Below are 20,753 nucleotides of genomic sequence, written 5' to 3' on the forward strand. Positions count from 1 at the left end.
GGCAGTATATATATATACATATATATATATATATATATATATATATGTATATATATATAATCAATCAAACATCTCATAAGGTCAAAGAGTCAACTCATAATTCATGATTTCAGTCAAATCCAACCATGGAACTGCCATGTGCCAGATTCCAGGGAAACAAGTATAAACAGGACTCAGTCACTGGCCTCAAGACCTCGCAGTCCATGGGGGAGACTGATGTGCAAAGACAGACACAGGAATGGAGAACAACATGAGGAGGTTATTAACGGGTAAAGAAGAGTCACAGAAGACTTTCCAGAAAATAGATCAAAAAGGAATAGTTGAATGGATGTAAAGAACATACGGGGACTTTTATCTCTAAAGTACAAGGCTACAGAACAGCAAGAGGTAGCTAATGGTTTTCCACAAAGAATCTAAACATGTCCAGTACTGCTCGACGATAGTCTTAAAATGATACTCCCTTTCTTTGTAGGCAGAGGCACAAAGGATTCAGGCTCAACAGAGAAGCACAGACCCATCCATCAGCTGCCTTGATTGTGCCTTTCTGTAGTGTTTTTGACACTGTGGCCCTTCAGTTAGTCCATGGGTATCTTATGCCGCTGAGTTACACAGCAACCACTCCCAACAGCCTTCACACCGACTCCTGGGTTCTTCTGTTCTCTGCTATTTGGCGTGCACTTTCTCTCTTACATACACACAGTTTAATAGTTAATGTGTACTGTGCTTTCTGCATGGAATAGAGACATAGAAGAAGATGGGGAAGAAGAAAGAAAAGGGGAAGAAAAATACTTGGGAGGGAAAGAATGTAAAAGAATGAGAAAGAAACACCCTAAGTCATTATATTTCATCTCCCAATAAATAAGATTAAGTAACTTCTCAGGCACTTAGGAAATGATTATAACAGAGAAGGTAATAAGACAATCCACTGAATATAGTAATTTCCCATATTTCAAATAGTTCTCTATTAAGTATGAAAAAAATGTGGCTATATACCCAGGGACCTGGAAACTATGTTGCCTAGGCTAAAAGCAGAGGAAAAATCAAAAAGGATTTCAAATTTAGTAGTTTTGCAAATAATTTGTGGCTTAGAAGCTCTTTAAGAGCAGGAATCACATCTTACTGCCCAAAGCATCTCGCATAAGGCTTTGCAGGGAGTATAGGATAATATTGGTTTAATCCACTGCAGGGCAACAGCATCAAACTCCTAGGTTCACCACTTGGAGAGCACTTTTCTCTTGTGGGTGACAATGGCTGGTAACATTATGACCCAGACAGTGGCACAGGCACCACTTCCAGGATTATGTGCCTAAGACGGCAGTTTATCAGGATGCTTGGGACCTTCTGACTGTTTGTTTCCTATTAGTAACCTCTTCATACTGTCGCACAGGGGGTTCTCAGTTTATATGCATTCAATAGATGCACTTCAGAAGAAGTTGCATGCAAGGTCAGTGCTTCTCAGCTTTCTTTTAAGGCTTTTGGTTTCTCAATCTGCAATGGCACCCTTCTCCACAGGCTGGCGGGTAGAGCCTCTGTCTCCCGCAGGTGCCAATATTACAGAGCAGATCAAGCCAGTGTGGGTTACAGAGGGATATGCAGGTCGTCCTAAGTCCCAATGCCTGAAAATGACATGAAACTAAATATAACTTTTAGAATACTTATAGACTGTACACACTTTATAACAATATTTGCATCTCCACTATGTTTATTAAAAAGACACAGACTAACACTACTAGCTGGCATTTCAGAGTCGCTTCTATGTAATAAAAACAGTCTTAAGAGCTTTACGTGTATCGTTACGTTCAATTCTTATGACAAAGGATAGAGGCAACATTATTCAGTTTTACAGATGAAGAAACTGAGGCACAGAGAGAATTAAATACAGTCACACATACAATGAATGGCAGAGCCAAGATTTGAACGCGGGCAGTCTGACTCCCAAATCTGTATTCACTCCAGAGGCAGCAGTGACTACTTCCTTCCCTCTGAACTAAGAAAATATACGCAGAAATGAAAATGTTCAAAGGAGATCAGACCAAGCATCTTCTTTTGGTTAATTGTGATCCCTGAAGGACAAAACTATCATAATGTTAGAAGCTGGAGGCTCTGGCCCAGAGAGTGTATTTCTGGCTATTATCCATATAATGCATTCATTTCAAGACCTGTCTAAAAAGAAACCTTAAAACTCCAAATATCAGCTCCTAGATAGCAGGAATTTGGGGCACTGTGAGCATTGCATCCTGGGAACATGCAGTCCATGTTATGAGTGGAGGCAACCAGAGCAGTACCCCTGCACACATCCTTTGCTGTTAGGAAATGTGGAGATGCTATGAAGACTCCTCTGGCCCTCTCTGTCCATTTCCCCAAAGAACATCCTTCCCCTTTCGAGTCGGCTAGCACAGCAGAGGGATGGATGATAGATGACATACGAGAGATCATGAAAATGCGGTGAGAAATGAGGTTAAAGTTGTTAAAGAATCACCAAAAATTTTGGTAGGAAGATAGCTTACCTTCATAAGATCACCAGCTATTACTGCCTGTAAAATTGCTGTGAAAGACAAAAGAGAGATGTCCCATTAGTAGAAGACCCTCTCATCAAAATACCACAAAGGGCTGGATCTATATTTTGCCAAAATAGTCTACATTTGGGGTAGGAATCAGGGAAAGAGAAGCATGCCAAGAATCTTGCATCAGGCTAAAGCCTTCTCTTCACCCCTTCCCTGCCCAGACACCCATTCTGTCCAACATTCTAGAGTCTACCTCAACACCCCCTCATCAAATTTGGAGTCACAGAGATTAGGTTCAGTTCTCAGCTCTTTCACAAGTTGTGGAACAATGGGTAGATCATGGAACCCCTCTGAATCCAGTTTCCACATAAACATCAAGTTTAAATCTTACAGAATTACTGAAATGATTAAACCCTATGAATGTTCTCAACTCATCTACTGAGGCAGGCTAGGTGCCTAACCATGATTTTTTTGCTCCTTTCTTTCCAGTTCCTTCTACTGTATCCTCTTGGAGTTCCAAAAATTACTAGTAATTTTGTTATGTAATGAGAAACAACTATCCACTTCTATGGAAATAAAGAAGACTAAAGGTAGTAGAGAGGGGATGTGTATACTTGAATTCTGTTCCGAGGAAAATGATCATGTGGTCAGCATCTCATCCACTGGCAACTCAAATGGAAAGAACTCTGAGAGTCTTAGGAAACCTAAACTAATTATAAAAATATGTAGCTTTAGGGGCAAAACTAGAAGTGCATGTACATACAGGTTATGTGGGAGACAAAAGGGGAATGAGAAGAGAAAACTGATTAACAAGGGCAAGAAGATGTGAGCATCTAATGACAGCAATGATTCCCCAAGGGAACATTTGTCTTAGGTTGGAAATGGTCCCTTTAGAAAAATAAATACCTAGATTCTAAAACTACTCAAAAAAAAAAAAAAAGATTATTTTAAGGCATGAATGGCATAGAATTTTAGAAGACAGTAACTTAAATTTTAAATTTCTCAGAGTGGCATTTTATTCTCATTTACTCTCACATAGAGTTAGCCAAAAATGCTGTGTTGTGCATCCAAATGCACAGAGCCCTGGAGCAGCACTGACAAGGCCCTCCAGGTTTTCATACTGAGTACTTACCAGTCCCGAGTGATTGGATGCACCACAGGCAGGTTAAACCCATTCACTGGCCCAGGGCTGAAGGCCCTGCCCTTGACCACAGCAGAAACCATGAAAACCCATGGAAATAAGGAGGGCCACTTGAGCACTCGAGGAGGACACAGACAGAAAGACAGACATAAAAAGGAGGAGAATGGGAAAGAGGAAAGAATGTTTCCCTTTCCATAATGAGCTGCAAGCCTCTCCCTAGGGTTCCTAGCACAATGCTCTGTACGGTATTGATGTGCAACGATTAGTTGCAGAACTGACTGAAGGCAGAAAGAGAAAAGGAGCCAGATGGGAGAGAGATAGAAACAGAAAGGAAATTAATGTCAGAAGAATCCAAAGAAAACACATGCCTCACTCTTCTTGCTATAGATGAGGACACTGGAGTTCAGAGTAAAGTGACTGTCTCGGGGCACAGAGCCAGTAGTGGCCCAATCGCGGCCATAATGCAGGTCAGTGTCCAGTCCAGTCCTCTGTCCAGTGCCCTCTGGGAGCTCCCCAGGCAGAGCTCCCCCAGGCTCTGTGACGCCTGGAGAAAAGGAAAGAAAGTAGTCTTTATAGGTTATCAAGCCTTTATAGTGTTGCAAAAGGGCACTGGATTAGAGTGTAATTCTAAACTTAACTTAGGAGACATGTAAGCTTAACAAGTCAATGATTGTGAACCAATTTTCTTTTTTGTAAAATAAAAGTAATAGCTGCTCATCTGTCTATAGTAAGGATAAAACAAACAAACAAAAAAACAAAAGCTTTATAAGTAGATATGTCAACAGAAGGGGTCATTTTCAGTACTTTTGCGACTGTACTTAAGTATCTGAAGACATATGGATAGACACTGCGGAAAGAGCCTAGAAAGGAAGGGTGAAATTGGTATGGGAAGTCGAGGAGACGTATCTTGTGAATACAGCACCTATGAGAGGAGAGGCATGGATGAAGGAGTCAGTGGGTACTGCTTAACCCTACGATGTAAACCCTATATCAGAGGACAGGGAGGGAGAAGCAGGAGAAAATATTAGCCAATCACAAGTCTGCAAGAACAAATCAGTTCAGATCTTTATACTATAGGATGTTCTCCTGACTGAAGTAGAATATCCATATTAGGATAGGAATAAGGTTAGGGCAATTGCCTGAGTCCGGGGGCAGTTAATGCAGGGCTTGAAATAACACAGAGCTTCAAAAACAGTTATAGAGCCTATTCTTTTCAAGATTTTAAAACATTTCCCAGAAATCCAAAGAAAAAGAAAAGAGAAACAGAGAAAAGAAGAAAAATGAATTCATTAATTTAAAGCACTTGTGTAATAACATTTGGGGCATACAAGCAATAAATCAAGACAATAAAGAAATTCCCTAGGACAAAGTCTATTTAAGGAGAACCAGGAAGGGAAGAAAGGAAAAGGGAAGAAAGGGAAGATGGAAAGAAAGAAAAGAGAGAAAAATATTAGAAGCTGGGGGAAAACTTACTGGCTAGCTGTAGAGTTCAAAGATTTCTTGGAGGAGGTGAAGTTTAAGCCAACTCTTCATGGTAAGCAGAATTAATGAGCAAAGAGGATTTGGAAGATCCTGAACAAAGACATGGAAGTTAAGTTGTGATGTCTAAGGGAAGCTGCAAAACGCTGTATATTATCCTCCCTGAGGTGAGGAGTGGTCTCAGATAAGATGCTTCAGAGACCAAAGGATCCCCCCCGCCACAGTGAGCACCTCTTCTGTCAAGATAAGGCACTTGGGGTTTATCCTGCAGGTGATGAGAAACTATTGCAGAGTTCAAAGTAAACCAGGAAAGCATATAAATGTCAACCATGCCAGTTTGATCTTACCCTTCCCCTCCTGGAAACAGAGTTATGACCTGCTCTCTGCTCATTTTCTACAGATTGCCCACATTATAGCCTCTTTAAATGCCTACCCCAGACTCATTCAGAAGCACTGCTATGTTTGTTGGTTTCCAGCAGCTTCCTGGTTTAAAGTCCCCATGAACAGGTAGAGAATCATGTAAGAGAATCATAACCACAAATAATTTCCAATTGTACTGGAGATGGAAAGCGTGGATATTTATTTTTAAGTCAAGCAATACACGCAAGGGTAGCTATTATGCAAACATTATTAGGCTCAAGGCTCACTTCTCTCTCCTGATTAATGTCCTTCCCCAAGACCACTACTGTTTAAGATTTCTTCTGCATACAGAGAGCTTGCATCTATTAGTATTCAACTCCAGACTGTACCTTCTGAAAGATCAAGCTTAAAAAAACAAATAATGAGTTGTTATGATTATTGTATTGTTCTTTATTATTTCTCAGTCCCTAAGCTTGCCTTCCTGCCTTTTCCAAAACTCTCCCCAACTGGGGAAATCATGCTCCCAAATACAAAGAAGGGAAGTCAAATTTCTAGGGGGAGGTAAAGGTTATTGAGTGGATGGATAGTAAGTTTTCTGGACAATCAAATCACATAAACTTACACAGTTAGACAGGAGAGTAAGGGAGTAGAGAACTGAGAAGTTTGTCGTTTTTAGAGCTTAGAAACGGAATCATTAATTTATGTGAAGTGGTTGCTTTTCCCTTCAGTGCTACCCCTTCCAGTAAACTGCTATCCAGTAAACATCATAAGACAGAAAACTGGAACTGACAAGTCAGAATTGCAAGGAAGGAATCCCTGTCTTCCTTCTCAGTCTTGGGTCTCAATTCCCAAGGGTCTGGATATCCTCAGAAATCTGCACATGGAAGGAACAATGCTATCCACTGGAATCAGGAGAGGGAGAAAACAATCCCTGGGGTCACTGGCTGGCCACCTTCCCTGCAGAGCCACACCCTATTTGAGGTTCTGGGGATACCACTGCACAAGGCAAACTCCACCCCTTGCCAGAAACTGATGTTTTGGCAAGAAGTCCAAATTAGGAAGGCATATATGGGAACTGATTCAGGATGCCTGAATTTAAGCCCTGTGAGCATGATTAACTAGCTGTAAACTTTACCAAACTTCAGTTTTCTCATTAGAAAAATGAAATAAAATCAGTTCTTTTTGAGACTCTGCAAATAAGCTCAAGGAACAGAGGATCTGACTGTTACGATCTTCTTTGTAGAACACCATGGAATACTGAATGTTTTTGACCTCATTATACAGAAAAAGAACCGTTTCTCACCTATGAAAGGAAAAGGTAAGATTACAGAAGGCCAATTACAGCTGTAGAGTTTGGCATATGACTACTTCCAAAGGGATAGTTTAAGGTTGTGGTTTTTGCTACGCCAACGAAAATATTTAATAAAAAGCATGCAGGACTTGGCAAAGCCTTGTGCATGTAGTTCTCAATAAATCAAATAACTACATCATATAGTTTCAACTCTGAACACTTATGTCTATTTAAAAACTTTAATCTTTCGTGTTATTTCTCAGTTCTTAAATTAATATTCTATTACAAGACAGTTTGTCACCTACTAATGATAGCAGTCACTTAAATCTGTTTTTAAAAAACTGTTGAAGAAAAAAATTAAAAGTACAAACAACAGATGTTGAACAAAGAGTAGCTTGTCCTCGGGTTGGGAGAGAAACCAGTTGATGCACTGAAAGTATAAACATATATAAGGCTTTGCCAACTTCTGCACACTTTTTACTCCTCAATATTTCATCTGCAATGCAAGCAGCATATCCTAGAACTATTCCTTCAGAAATGGACATATTCTACATTCCAGGGCTATTTCTGACCCCACCCTAACCCTCTCATTTCACAGATGAGAAAACTGGGGCTTGAGAGGTAACCACACTTTTCCAAGGTCACACAGATAGCTAGCAATCCAGCTGACAAAGGGACTCATTTTTTTCTTTGTTTCTTTTATATTTTCTTTAACATTATTGTGTATGATCCATGTTAGAATTCCTTCCACCATGCTGTTACCCCTTTAACCTGGAGCAAGGTGGGAAAAAATAGAAACAACCTCCAATAAAAGTTTCATGAATGCATCACATGGAAAATGAAGTCAATTTATGGCTTTAAGGTCCAACTCTTCTTATGCCGAGGGAGACCCTGAGCGCACCCATGGCAGATGTTGCGTTCACCATTCTGTTGACCGGAAGACGATGGGCATCTGCCTACTTCTCCTTTATTCAAAGTGACCTACTGCTTAGCCACCAGAGCGGTTGCACTGTCAGCTGCCCAAGAGTCTATTTCTTTGAGATATATATTTCTGCAGAGCTTTTCCCGTATTTTCCTTATCAGAAGCATTCTGTCCAATTTTTCTACTTTGTAAGCAGTCAGTCATGGTACATGAGTAACAAACTGTGAAGGCTTAGCTCCCCAAAATGGAACTTAGCATAATCATCAAATACAGCAAAGGTAGCTAACACTTATTTAATGGTATGGATAACTACTGGGAATTATAGTAATTAGGCATAAGTGAGAAGCAGCTCATGAGAATGACTCTAATTAGTATTATTTTACATAGTCATACTGAACAAGATGAAGTGAGAGAAAGGAGGAATTAGATGTTGCAAAAGACCTCTGCATTTTAATATAAGCCTAGAGGAGGTTTTGACAATTGATAATCAGCTATGTGCCAAGTCATTTGTTAATAGCTAAAATACAGAGGGTTTTTAATATCCTGGAACAAATCCAAGATTATTCTTAGAATGATACACAAATCTGGGATCAGGTGTTACTGTACATCAAACCATCCCAAAACATAGTGGCTTCAAAAAGAACAATTATTTGTTTTGTTCAAAAATCTGCAATTTGGATCGGGGTCAGCTGAAAGTTTGTCTCCTCTCCACCTGACATCAGGTGGGGCAGCTCCATGGAAACCTCAAAGATCTACTTTCAAGACGACTACATAGTACTGATAACTGGGTGCTGGTTTCAGCTGGGAGTTTTAGTTCCTCGTGCATGACATTCTGTGAGCCGTTTGAACTTCCTTCTGAAATGGTGACTGGGTTTCAAAAGCAACCACCCCAAGAAAGCCTAGTGGAAGTCACCTTGTCTTGGAAATCACATGGAGTCACTTCTGCTGCTACAGTCCTAAGTTGGTCCATATTCAAGAAAACATAGACCCCACATCTCAATGAAAAGAATGTCAAAGTCATATTGCAAGAATAATGTGTGGGATGGGAGATCATGCTGTGGCTGTTTTTGGAAAATCCAGTCTGTCCCATCATACACTTGCACTGTGACATACTTTGGGTAAGAGGGTTGATGTTGACTTTTAGTCAGCATTGGGAAATGGCCACGAACAACAGTTTTCTTACCGGAGTCACCCATGGGAACGTATTTTGCATACAGTGTCACTGAAAAATACAAAAGGTTGACAACTGCTTATCTGAAGGGTCAGCTTTTAGGAGTGGGAGGAAGAAAGGCAAGTAGAAGATGATGCAGACAACAGATGTTTGTTGAGTTGAATTAAGAATTCCATCTAAGGTAGACTTTACCCTGAACTTCTCTTTAATAATCAGATGTAAGAAAAAACACTGTGCCTCCTCCTCTTTCTCCTCCAGCCAAGCAAGCGATCACTCACCCAACTCTAGTCCCATGTCCTTCACACCCGATCTACCATCGTCTCCCCCACTGCCGAGAAATGGAGTGGAGGGCTCAGAGCACACACACTTCAGATATCTCCTCATCATTGGGATTCATCCATCAGCAGCATCTGAAGACCAATAAATGCTACAGTGGTCTAACGTTCAACCACCACCTGTGCCAATGGCGTTCAGAGGGTGTAACCATAGATGGGAGACATAAACAGGTTTTGTTTCTCTCTAATGACAGAGTTAATCCTCAGATTGAATTAGTCCCTGCTAATTGAATGCATGAATGCATAGGGGTTCTTTCCATCTGCTGCAGCAATCTTTTTGAAGATACTATTGGCATGGAAGGAGTTTCCTGTTTGGAGAAAAAACAAACAGCCCCCTATCCAGTGTTCCCTCCTGGCAGAAAACTTCCACCTTGCTGCCAGAGGATCAGGACGTGCTCCCTTTAGAAGCAGTTCGTTCCATTTCTCTTATTTCTCCCCTGGAATTAGCTACAAACAGTGTGGGGACCAGATGTCTCTCCCAAACACCCCATTTGTTTACCTGTGGTTGCGAAATTGTTCTCTGGTTGTTTCACGTGTGAAAGCCCCATATCTGCACTTAAGCCACGAGCACAGGGACTGCATTTTAACTTTGCTCCTTTTTATTTTATCTATATTCTGTCTTTCAATAAAAACTATAGCACGAGAAATATATGAAGGCTTAATAAATACTCGGTTGATACTTGTGGTCTAGTGATTGAGCTATCATTCAATCTTCAAACCCTGAATCAAGGAAGACATTGTAAGGAGTGGAGGAAAACCCACTTTACTGGCTCCTGCTACACCTGGCAGTTGGTTTTGGAGCTGAAAATATTTTCATGTCTTTTTAGGCACCTAATCTAATCTAATCTCTTTAGGTATCTAGTGTTTATTAGATGCAGCGAAACAACACTGTAAGTATCTCAATAAATCATAAATATTTATCTTATGGGTCAAATTAGAGCCCTATACCAGGCAATAATTATTTCCTAGAACATCAGTGGTAAACCTTAGATCAATGTTAAGAGAAATTTCATGGGTGAATTTGCTTTGAGTCCTGGGTTAGAGAAGACAAGTTCATAGGTCTTCCTCAGTCTTCCACAACAAAGTAGGTTATGTGCCAACAGTCCCAGGGGGGATGAGAGAGGTTCCTGAAAATATCTTTCAAGAATCTATGCAACTCAAATTTAATGTTTTTTCTAGTAATAATATATTAATATTACCATTTTTGGATGTAGTGGCCAACACTTTAAAAAACAGAGTACCAGCGTGCCTGGGTGGCTCAGTTGCTTAAGCACCCAACTCTTGATTTTGGCTCAGGTCCTGAACTCTCTCAGCCATGAGATGGGGCCCCACGTCAGTCTCTGGGCTGGCAGCACAGGACCTGCTTGGGATTCTCTCTCTCCCTCTCTCTGCTCCTTCCCACTCGTGCTCTCTCTCTCTCAAAAATAAATAAGCATTTAGAAAAATATACAGTACCACTTTCTAAAGTCATATCTAACTGTTCCCTTAAATCTAGAAAAATAGAAATTCCTTTTTAGTATTAATATTACAGAATCCCATCAACCATTTTTGTTCAATAAATATTAAGCTTCCACCAACACGGAAGGTTTTTCATACATACACAAAGGGTTTTAATCTGGTTACACCTTACTAAATTCATGAACCTCAAGTAATCATAGCATACAATAACACTGTTTCTCCTCCTTAACATTTGAATAAAGTAACAGATATTCAAGTTCTCAGTACATTCGGACTGTTTCTGTATTCTCCAGAAGTATTCCATCTCTAGAATGTCCAGAGAATTTGACTTAGAATGATGAACTTTATTTTTGCTTTCCCAGCATCTGGATGGTAAAGCTATCTTCCTAAGAGACTATGAGAAATGGAAGAACTAATAAATAAGGGTCTTGTTCGCCTCACAGGTGAGGGGAAGGTGCTAAGTAGAAGCAGCGGGGCCACTGGACTTGGCTCATAATGATTTTCCCCGAGGACCTCAGAGACAGCCTCAGAACCTTGGCTTCATCCCGCCTCTCAACTTGGGGCCCCCTTCCTCCTGTGATAGGTCTCCTTGAACTCATCTGATGTACTCTAGCCGTGTCCTTCAGGATCTCTAAAAGGAACTTAGGTTGAAAAGCTGCCTTCATATTTCATTCAGTGATAGCCGCAAGCAGATGCGATGTGGCCTGGAAGCAATGGATGGTTACTGGTTTTACCCAAACATCAAGACTGCGTCTGGGAAATGGTGTTTAAGGCCAGGATCCAAGTACAAATGAGTGTGCTCGGGAGCTCATAAAGATGATGGGTTTATGGGTCATCCGGTCATCGGGATGCTCAGTAAGTGCCTTGTCAACGCCTGCCAGGACACTGGCCACTCTGTATGATGAAGGCCTGTTGAACTAAGAACGGGTGTAGCCAAAACCCTCCTCACCGAAACACAAGTAACCAGGGAGGCGTTAACACAACAAAGGTCACTTTCAGGGACATAGATCAACAAATGCACATAAAGCAAATGTGTACAATTTTTTTTAAAAGATAGTTTCTAGAGCCTGCTCTCACTTGTAACTGTAAATGCAGACAATTTGTACTTGTAACTAGGTTATAATAAAAGGCTAATTTTGAACCTTCCCCATATTGGCATAGGACAGATATTAATTGAAAACATAGAAAAATTAAGCATTTCATTTCAGAGAAGTGAAATTGCCCAAAAAGGGAAGATCTGCATTGGCAGAAAATATGGGTGGGGAGTTTTCTGTGGAAAAGACCAGCTGGTGTAGAGGCATGGGGGGACAAGGAGTAGGGGGCTTCACTTGATAAAGTGGGATGTCTGAAATGGGGGTAGGGGGAAAGGAGTCGAGAAGGGAGTGAAAAGGGCATCCCAGGAGAACAGCTTCCAAGATTCAGAGAGTAATGTGAATCCAAAAACTTTTTTTTTTTTAATGTCACGGAAAATCACTCACCAACTCCATTTTCAGAATACAACATGGGCCAAGACTATCACTCTCTCCCTCAAATATAAAAGGAGCTTAACTAGAAAGATCGCTGGGAAATCAGATGCCCAAGGAACATCTCTGGGTGAGCCAGGATTTCTGAGAATGAGAAGGAGCCCACAGAGTTAGCTGGGGAAGATATGGGGCCCAGTGAGGCACATGGTCAGAGGAACGGAACAAACAGCTACACAAAGAGTATGGTTTCAATGACTTTTTTGTGGTCTTATAAAACACCACCTCTAACTTTTTGGCAACGGCTGAAAAATTGCCTTTACTTGGTAGGGTGCAAGAGGGGATGGAAATGTCATGAGACTGAGCAAAACTGAGTCGATTTTGGCTGATTACAAATCCCCTTTTCAATAAGCACCTGGGGCGTTGCTTTGTCAGGAGAAAAGCTGGAAGCTGCATAATTAAATAGTAATGTATTTTGTTGCCTTGTTAAAGAAAGCTACCAGTGTGAAAGCTGCCTGCGGCATTTATGCACTCGTAAAGTTGATTTCCTTTCTTTTCAGAAGGCGAGTACCTGGTGAGGTGTGGAAATAAAGTGCCGTGTGTCATCACGAGCAGGAATGTTAACAGACTGGCACCCATCTGCAGGAATCCATATGCACGCCCCGTGGAAAGCAGGACATCGGTGTCTCCTAAAGACCCTTCCCAAACCGAAGGTGACATTTTGGGTTTTTTCTCGTGTGATCTCATTGCCCAGTATTCTTGTCTGCCTCAGAGGCCTGAGTCCAGAGAACAGAAGAAGCCTCAGATATCAGCCACCTCAGCCTGCTCTCTGAAGAGACCGAGCCCGAAGGAAACGATCTGCCCAAGCTCCCCACCCAGTAGAGAGTGCAGCCAGGGCCGGGCCTGGTCTCCCCACTCTGAGAAAAGGCTCCTGCCCTTGCCCGATGCTACCACCCACGCTCAAGTGCAGGAGGGATACTCTTTGCCCATTGGGTTGTAACTTGAAGGACATGTTTAGGGCCAGCAAATCTAGGAAATGACAGGCTTGGATAGTATCTCAAGTCCATGCCACAAGCAGGACATTGCAGGTCTACTTCTAGAAAGACCTATTCCCATTTTGGTTGTTTGATCACTTCTCTCGCCCTCCCCTGCACGTCTACTCTCCCGCTCTGTCCCTTTCTTGCAAGCAAACTCTGTGCTAGGCATCGAGCTAATATTATCTAATTTAATCCTCACTATACATGTACTAGATAGGTCCTATCACTGTCAGCACCCCTGTTTAAGGATGAAAAACCGAGGTTTAGTGAGGTTAAGTCATTCGCTGGAGGCCACATGGCTAATACACAGCAACGCCAGGATGGGAAACACTGGTATGTAGGACGGGGCACTACACTGCCTCCCTTAGTCATCAGGTGGTAAAACAAGGTCCTCTCTTCCCATCTTCTCCCTGGTCAGCCAGGAATGCGGTTTTAGTGTCTGCACGCCCTATGCTTCTCTGGCTCTGATGAGGGATGCTACAGAAAGGAAGGTTGCAGCGGTAGGGAAGGGAGTGGGTAGTAATGAGCCACAGAGAGGCCCCATGTGGAGTCATGCTGACGGAAGGACAGCCGCATGGGGATAAGAAAGTCGTACCCTGACATGCAGGGCACCCAAAGTGGACCCAGAAAATGAGGACTGATTCAGAAGTCTGGCAAAACAAGGCAGCATTTAGTTGACTTCATGATCTTGAAAACAAGCCGGACTGATGGCTATGTCCACAGCTCTATGCAGGACAGCACAGGCCTAAGGAGCTAGAGTAGACAGCCTGGGCAAACAGAAATTCACGCAGAAAAAAAATGCTTCCAACTGGAACATTCCAGTATGGAACATACCGTAAAATATCCAGGGCTAATCTTCCAGGGACCAACTGAAAAAGTGACAGTGTGTTCTAGTATTTTGCAACCAGTAATCATGGTAAGAGATGCTTAGGCCCAGACCGTCATTAAGGGAAACGAGTCACCAGCACCCATCTCATTATTTGCAGGAAGAAGTCATCAAAAGGAAAAATAAGCTTTAGGTGGAGCTTACTGGGGGACAGGCGTTCATTGGATATTGGGGTTTGTAGTCAAGTAGACGACAGACAAATGGAGTAACAATGATCTTCAAATAAGGACTATGGTAGCTATCAGTGTACCTGCCTGGCCCCTTGGAGACATGGGTGTTAATATAGCTCAGATCCTACCATTTCACACAGTAAAAAGCATAAATCAACCCAGTAAACTTTTAAAAAGTTAGCACAATTTGATTTTTCATTTCTGCTCTTACAGGTGATGACACAGAGGCCAAATCAGGCACTTTCCATTCCCTTTCACACACTTACCTGTAGGATAAGTGACGGATCTGCAGGAACGGAATCTGTGATGGCTTCATCTGCTGCCAGAGGAGCCGTGACACATGGTGACCTCTTCTGAACTGTCCACTTACCAGCCAACCAGGTTAGCCTTCTCCCTTCCTAACTCTCTCGTTACTTTCTTATTTATTTATTTTGAGAGAGAGAGAGAGTGGGTGAGGGGCAGAGAGAGAGAGAGAGAGAGAGAGAGAGAGAGAATCCCAAGCAGGCTCTTCCTCTCTGCTGTCAGCACAGAGCCCAATGGGGGGCTTGAACTCACCAACCGTGAGATCATGACCTGAGCCGAAATGAAGAGTCAGGCGTTTAAACGACCCAGCCACACAGGCGCCCCTCTTGTTACTTTCTTATTTGGCAATGTTTTAAATGCTTAACATATTCTCTGAGGCCAGAGAACGTCGAGCCAAGTTGTAAGTGAATCTCAGTAAAGAGCACCCTTCCCTCTCAACATACACTCAGCTATAACAGGGCTTCAAAAGATAATTAGATAATGATCCCCAACAAAGCATTCCAAAGAAACCAGAAGGATCAAAGGATGATATGGTTACAATCAATAGTGAGATTTCACAAAGGGGGTGGAGAGAAAAGAGCAGGGTCAGGACACATAGAAAGCGATATAACCTGATTTTGGAAAGCCCAGGGGTTTTTGTTTTGTTTTGTTTGCTTGTTCTGTTTTATTTTGTTTTTTAATCAGCAGCGATGGTCTGTTTTCCTATGAAATGCGAAAGAAGGCTAGCCAAAGAAAAGCATGCTGTCATTTTTATTCCTTTCCTTTCACACAGTCCTTAGGGAGCACCCAGTGAGACCACCATAAAAGGCCATTTTTTCAGCACATTACCAACTGAATTTCTTTGGAAAAGGTCCAGGACTAACCTATCTTCCAGGACTAACAGGAACAATGTTAATGAGGCTACAACGGAATTCAAAGATGTGTATTGAAAGTTTCTGTTTGCCAACACCATATACTGCAGCAAATGTAACAATGAGACTTGTATAGAGAAAATCAATTCTGTGCCAGGGAACAGCATCGAACGGGGCAACATCTCTATTCACTGGGTTCATAGTCAAATAAGAAGGGCAACACCACCCATGGGGAAAAAATTTGGAATACACTCAAAAAAACAGTAAGTGAATAGGGAAGGAGAAATTGGGGGCATTTGAGTTGTCAGGAAAATTCATCATTGTTTGTCCTTAGAATCTATGCAGGTGGTTCCAACACGCAAGAATTAATGAGCACCAAGGAGGGACTTGAATGAAAGACAGTGAAGGTGGTCTGCCAGAGAGGTGGTAGGAGGTGATACAGACCATATGGCTGGGTGAATACAAAGGAGATGAACCTGGAGAGGGGCCCACAAGCTGGGGAGTAGAAATAATTCACTAAAGCAACATGAGCTAAACCAGGCTAAGAAAGGGCCTCAGAAGTGAGCACTGAAATGTTTGAATCTAATTAAAAAGCCAATGGGGGATTTCATAGCCAGAAACAGAATATGGGGCAAAAAAGAACACTCTAGCAACTTTGCATTACTAGTCCAAAGTCATTGCAAAGTGGCATACTGTGATGGCCAACGTTGAAAACCCTTCCCAGTGAGGCAATTACAGATCTGTGAGGTTTCCATCTGTATGATCAGCCGAGTTTACTCACCACATTTTACTAATTAACAGCTTATAGAAAATTAAAGGAAAAACATCTAACTTTCTTAATCTACTCTACCATTCTGGTCGTCTTATTGTCTACCCGTTGTGATATTTACTTGAGGAAATAGCTACCTATCGAGAATTCTACCTTTTTTACAAATGGAGGCTACTGACAGGATATTAGATCCCTGTTTCCTTGATGGTGAAATATGAGGATAGGAGAAGCGGGATCAACAACACGTCTTTGAATTGTTCTGTGTCAAGGGTACTGGTCACTGATATGAAAAAAATATACATACCTCGTTTTGAATGATGAACTCCTGCCCAATAATTAGGAGACCTCCATTCAACCAAAAGAATCAAGATTTCCTACTACATGAGTTCAACCTTTAGCAATGCTATGGAGGGACAGTATGGAGGAGTGGCTAAGAATGGGATCTAGATTACCTGAGTGTAAATCCAAATTCTAACCCTTCCTAGCTGTGCATGGGACCTTGGGCAAGTCAGCTAAAAGGTTTGTGCCTTAGTTTCCTCACCTGTAAAATGGGAGGGCTAGTAGTATTGCTAGGATTGTTTTGTAGATTCAACATATGTAAAACATCTGTAGTAGTCGGTTCAGTATGTAACAATGTGCTGTGACCGTGAAGAAACTACTTAATTTCAACAGAACACACCATAGGACAATGCTTGGCACCGATTAAGTTTTAATCAACACGGACCTTTTTAAGGTTTTAAGTACATGTAAGGATATATTATTCCAAATAATTCCAAGGAGTAGTTGAAATTATTTTGCTAAAATACAAGGACCCAAACCATTAATCCCTCTGTCCTCAGTTTCTCAAAATCAACTATTCGCATTTCAATTTTTCAATTTCAGGAGATAGCAGAAATGTAAAAATACATAGAACCTTCCAGAAGTTTAAGTTTTATTTGAATAAAGATGAATAAAGGGTTCTCTTTTTGATAGTAAGAAGAATCACAGACACTAACTTTCCCTAACAAGTTAGGCTAAAATAATGGATTTTTAAAAACCTGGAAATATAGGAAGATGATGGTAATAGTCACAGCACACTTTTTGAATACTTCTTTCTTGTTGTTTAGGGTTTTTACCCCCACCCCCCAAGTTTTAAATTCCAGTTAATTAACATACAGTGTCATATTAGTTTTAGGCGTGGAATTTAGTGATTCATCACTTACATTCAAAGCCCAGCGCTCACCTCAAGTGCCCTCCATTATACATATCTGAACCTCCACAGAGAAATAGAAAGTTGGTGAAAGAACCAAAACACATGGTCCATACTTAAAACAAGGTAACAAGGTATCCTTATAAACTTCGAGATTACAAACAGCTGGGAGAAGCCATTGACAGCGAAGGACCTGCTTTCTACCACTGTCTGCTTTGGGAGAGTGTAGGGAAGCAGTGGACAGCTGGTGTACCCAATGGCAAGAATGCCACCAAGAGCCAACAGGCGGTCCCTGAAAAGCAGAGGGTGACAGTAGGAGAACAGCCTTACGAGTTTTTCCCATTCCCTTGGCAAATTAGTGTAAGAGCCCCCCAGTAAAAACTGAAATACCTAGAAGGTTGTAGCTCCTGTTAACTCTTAACGCTAACCACCCAGGACACCCCTTCAAGACAGGACCCAGTCTGAGGATGACTTTTTGAGGAGAACACACACTGAGCTGAGTAGGGCTAACAGGACTAAAGGAAGAGGTCTGGATAAAAATAAGGACACTGATCAAAACCAGGAAGTCTGAGAAAGCAAGCTACCACATTTTCAGCAGTGCACAAAACCAACAAAGAGCCCACTGAAATGAGAATAGCTAACTGAACTTATTTTTCTCTCCAAAATTCAGAAAAAGTGCATTTCATATAAAAATAGCAAAGAAAAAGGTAAAATCTCATATGAAGTTATTTTAGGGAAAAAAAGAACAAAGAACAGAATAACATTCCTGTAGGCAATGAAAGTGTACCACAAAAACCTCCCACAAAAAAAGAGTAGCATACTGTCTCAAATAAGCTTAAAGGCATTACTAAAGTGACACACAATATTCAGAATGGCATGAGTCAGAACTACAATAATTCAGAAATGAGATGATAACAAAGAACTAGAAATAAAATCATTTTCCAAACAAAGGCAAACTAAAAGAAACACAAGAACAAATAAATTCAACCAATAAAGCTTTAAGAAAAGTAGAAGATACAAATAAAAAAAAAAAAAAAAACCTTAAGAAATAAGGAAAGGGGTAAAAAGAAAGTGAGAAAAATGGCCAATGTTAAAGACAGGTGAAGATCAAACATGTAAAATGAGTTCCTGAAGAAGAAAACCAAAGCAAGAGAATAGAACAAATATAAACACTTAATTCAAGAACACTGTTCTGGGGATGCCTGGGTGGGTGGCTCAGTCAGTTAAGTATCTGGATTGTGGTTTTGGCTCAGGTCATGATCTCACAGTTCATGAGTTCAAGTCCACAGAACATGAGTTCAAGTTCACTGGACTCCATGTTGGTAGTGCAGAGCCTGCCTGCGATTCCATCTCTCTCTCTCTGCCCCTCCTGACTTGTGCTCGCTCGCTCTCTCTCAAAATAAATAAACTTAAAAAAATAAAATGTTAAAGAAAGAATACTGTTCTGAAATTTAAAAAAATGAACCACACATTTAAATGTATCATGTATCTGAGAACATTAATGTCTCAAAGTGATCTACACCAAGGTGTAATTTCATAAAGGTACAGGACATTAAAGAAAAATATTGACAGTATTAGACAATATAAGACAATAAGAAGACTATCATCATGAGACTTTAACAGCAATGCTTTATGCCAGGAGAAAATGGAAAAATTAAAATATCAAGGAAAGAACATGTCACACAATGAGCTCGTATGAAGCACAACTAATCTTTAAGGATAAAAGACCCAGACAAGCTATTACATGAAACAACTCTAAAAAATACTGTTTTCAGGAGATTTTTCCTAAGGGATCTAGCAGAAAATATGGTTCAGACAATTAACATCACTAGAGAGACTTCAACGTAATGATTCATGCTGGGCATTAATTACTTTCGCAACTAAGTCAAAAATGAATATTAAAGGAGGATATTAAGAGTATGCGGTGGCCTTTTTTTTGGGGCGGTCTTCAGGGAAGATGGCGGCGTAGGAGGACGCTGGGCTCACCGCGCGTCCTGCTGATCACTTAGATTCCACCTACACCTGCCTAAAGAACCCAGAAAACCGCCAGAGGATCAGCAGAACGGAGTCTCGAGAGCCAAGCGTAGACGAGAGGCCCACGGAAGAGGGTAGGAAGGGCAGCGAGGCGGTGCGCGCTCCATGGACTGGCAGGAGGGAGCTGGGGCGGAGGGGCGGCCGGCCGGCCAAGCAGAGCCCCCGAGTCTGGCTGGAGGAAGCGGAGGGGCTGGACGGAGTGTGTTCCGACAGCAAGCGCGACTTAGCATCTGGGAGGTCATAAGTTAACAGCTCTGCTCAGAAAGCGGGAAGGCTGGAGGACAAAGGGAGGGAGAGTTGCTGAGCCCCGAGATGACAGAGCTATTTGGCGGGGAACAAAGGCGCTCACCAGCGCCATCTCCCTCGCCCATCCCCCAGCCAAAATCCCAAAGGGAACCAGTTCCTGCCAGGGAACTTGCTCGCTCCGCGCAAATACCCAACGCTGTGCTTCTGCGGAGCCACCCCTCCGGCAGCGGGTCTGACTCCCTCCCGCTGCCACAGGGCCCCTCCTGAAGTGGATCACCTAAGGAGAAGCGAGCTAAGCCTGCCCCTCCTGCCCCCGTGCACCTTGTCTACCCACCCCAGCTAATACGCCAGATCCCCAGCACCACAAGCCTGGCAGTGTGCAAGTAGCCCAGACGGGCCACGCCACCCCACAGTGAATCCCGCCCCTAGGAGAGGGGAAGAGAAGGCACACACCAGTCTGACTGTGGCCCCAGCGATGGGCTGGGGCAGACATCAGGTCGGACTGCGGCCCCGCCCACCAACTCCAGTTATACACCACAGCACAGGGGAAGTGCCCTGCAGGTCCCCACCACTCCAGGGACTATCCAAAATGACCAAACGGAAGAATTCCCCTCAGAAGAATCTCCAGGAAATAACAACAGCTAATGAACTGATCAAAAAGGATTTAAATAATATAACAGAAAGTGAATTTAGAATAATAGTCATAAAATTAATCGCTGGGCTTGAAAACAGTATAGAGGACAGCAGAGAATCTCTTGCTACAGAGATCAAGGGACTAAGGAACAGTCACGAGGAGTTGAAAAACCCTTTAAACGAAATGCAAAACAAAATGGAAACGACGACGGCTCGGATTGAAGAGGCAGAGGACAGAATAGGTGAACTAGAAGATAGAGTTATGGAAAAAGAGGAAGCTGAGAGAAAGAGAGATAAAAAAATCCAGGAGTATGAGGGGAAAATTAGAGAACTAAGTGATACACTAAAAAGAAATAATATACGCATAATTGGTATCCCAGAGGAGGAAGAGAGAGGGAAAGGTGCTGAAGGGTTACTTGAAGAAATTATAGCTGAGAACTTCCCTGAACTGGGGAAGGAAAAAGGCATTGAAATCCAAGAGGCACAGAGAACTCCCTTCAGACGTAACTTGAAT

At 42.0% G+C, this 20,753-nt stretch overlaps 1 protein-coding gene across 2 annotated transcripts in view; it reads right to left on the reverse strand.

Moving 5' to 3' along the window:
* Positions 1-20,753, reverse strand: part of DGKI (diacylglycerol kinase iota) — a 442,717-nt gene that overhangs the window by 19,325 nt on the left and 402,639 nt on the right. For both annotated transcript variants that reach the window (XM_042977425.1, XM_042977422.1), the window contains one exon: positions 2,508-2,545. In XM_042977425.1, coding sequence (XP_042833359.1) covers positions 2,508-2,545 — 38 coding nt within the window. The remainder of the gene's footprint in view (positions 1-2,507; positions 2,546-20,753) is intronic.

This window comes from Panthera tigris, chromosome A2, assembly GCF_018350195.1.
Source record: "Panthera tigris isolate Pti1 chromosome A2, P.tigris_Pti1_mat1.1, whole genome shotgun sequence".
NCBI classification, from domain to species: domain Eukaryota; kingdom Metazoa; phylum Chordata; class Mammalia; order Carnivora; family Felidae; genus Panthera; species Panthera tigris.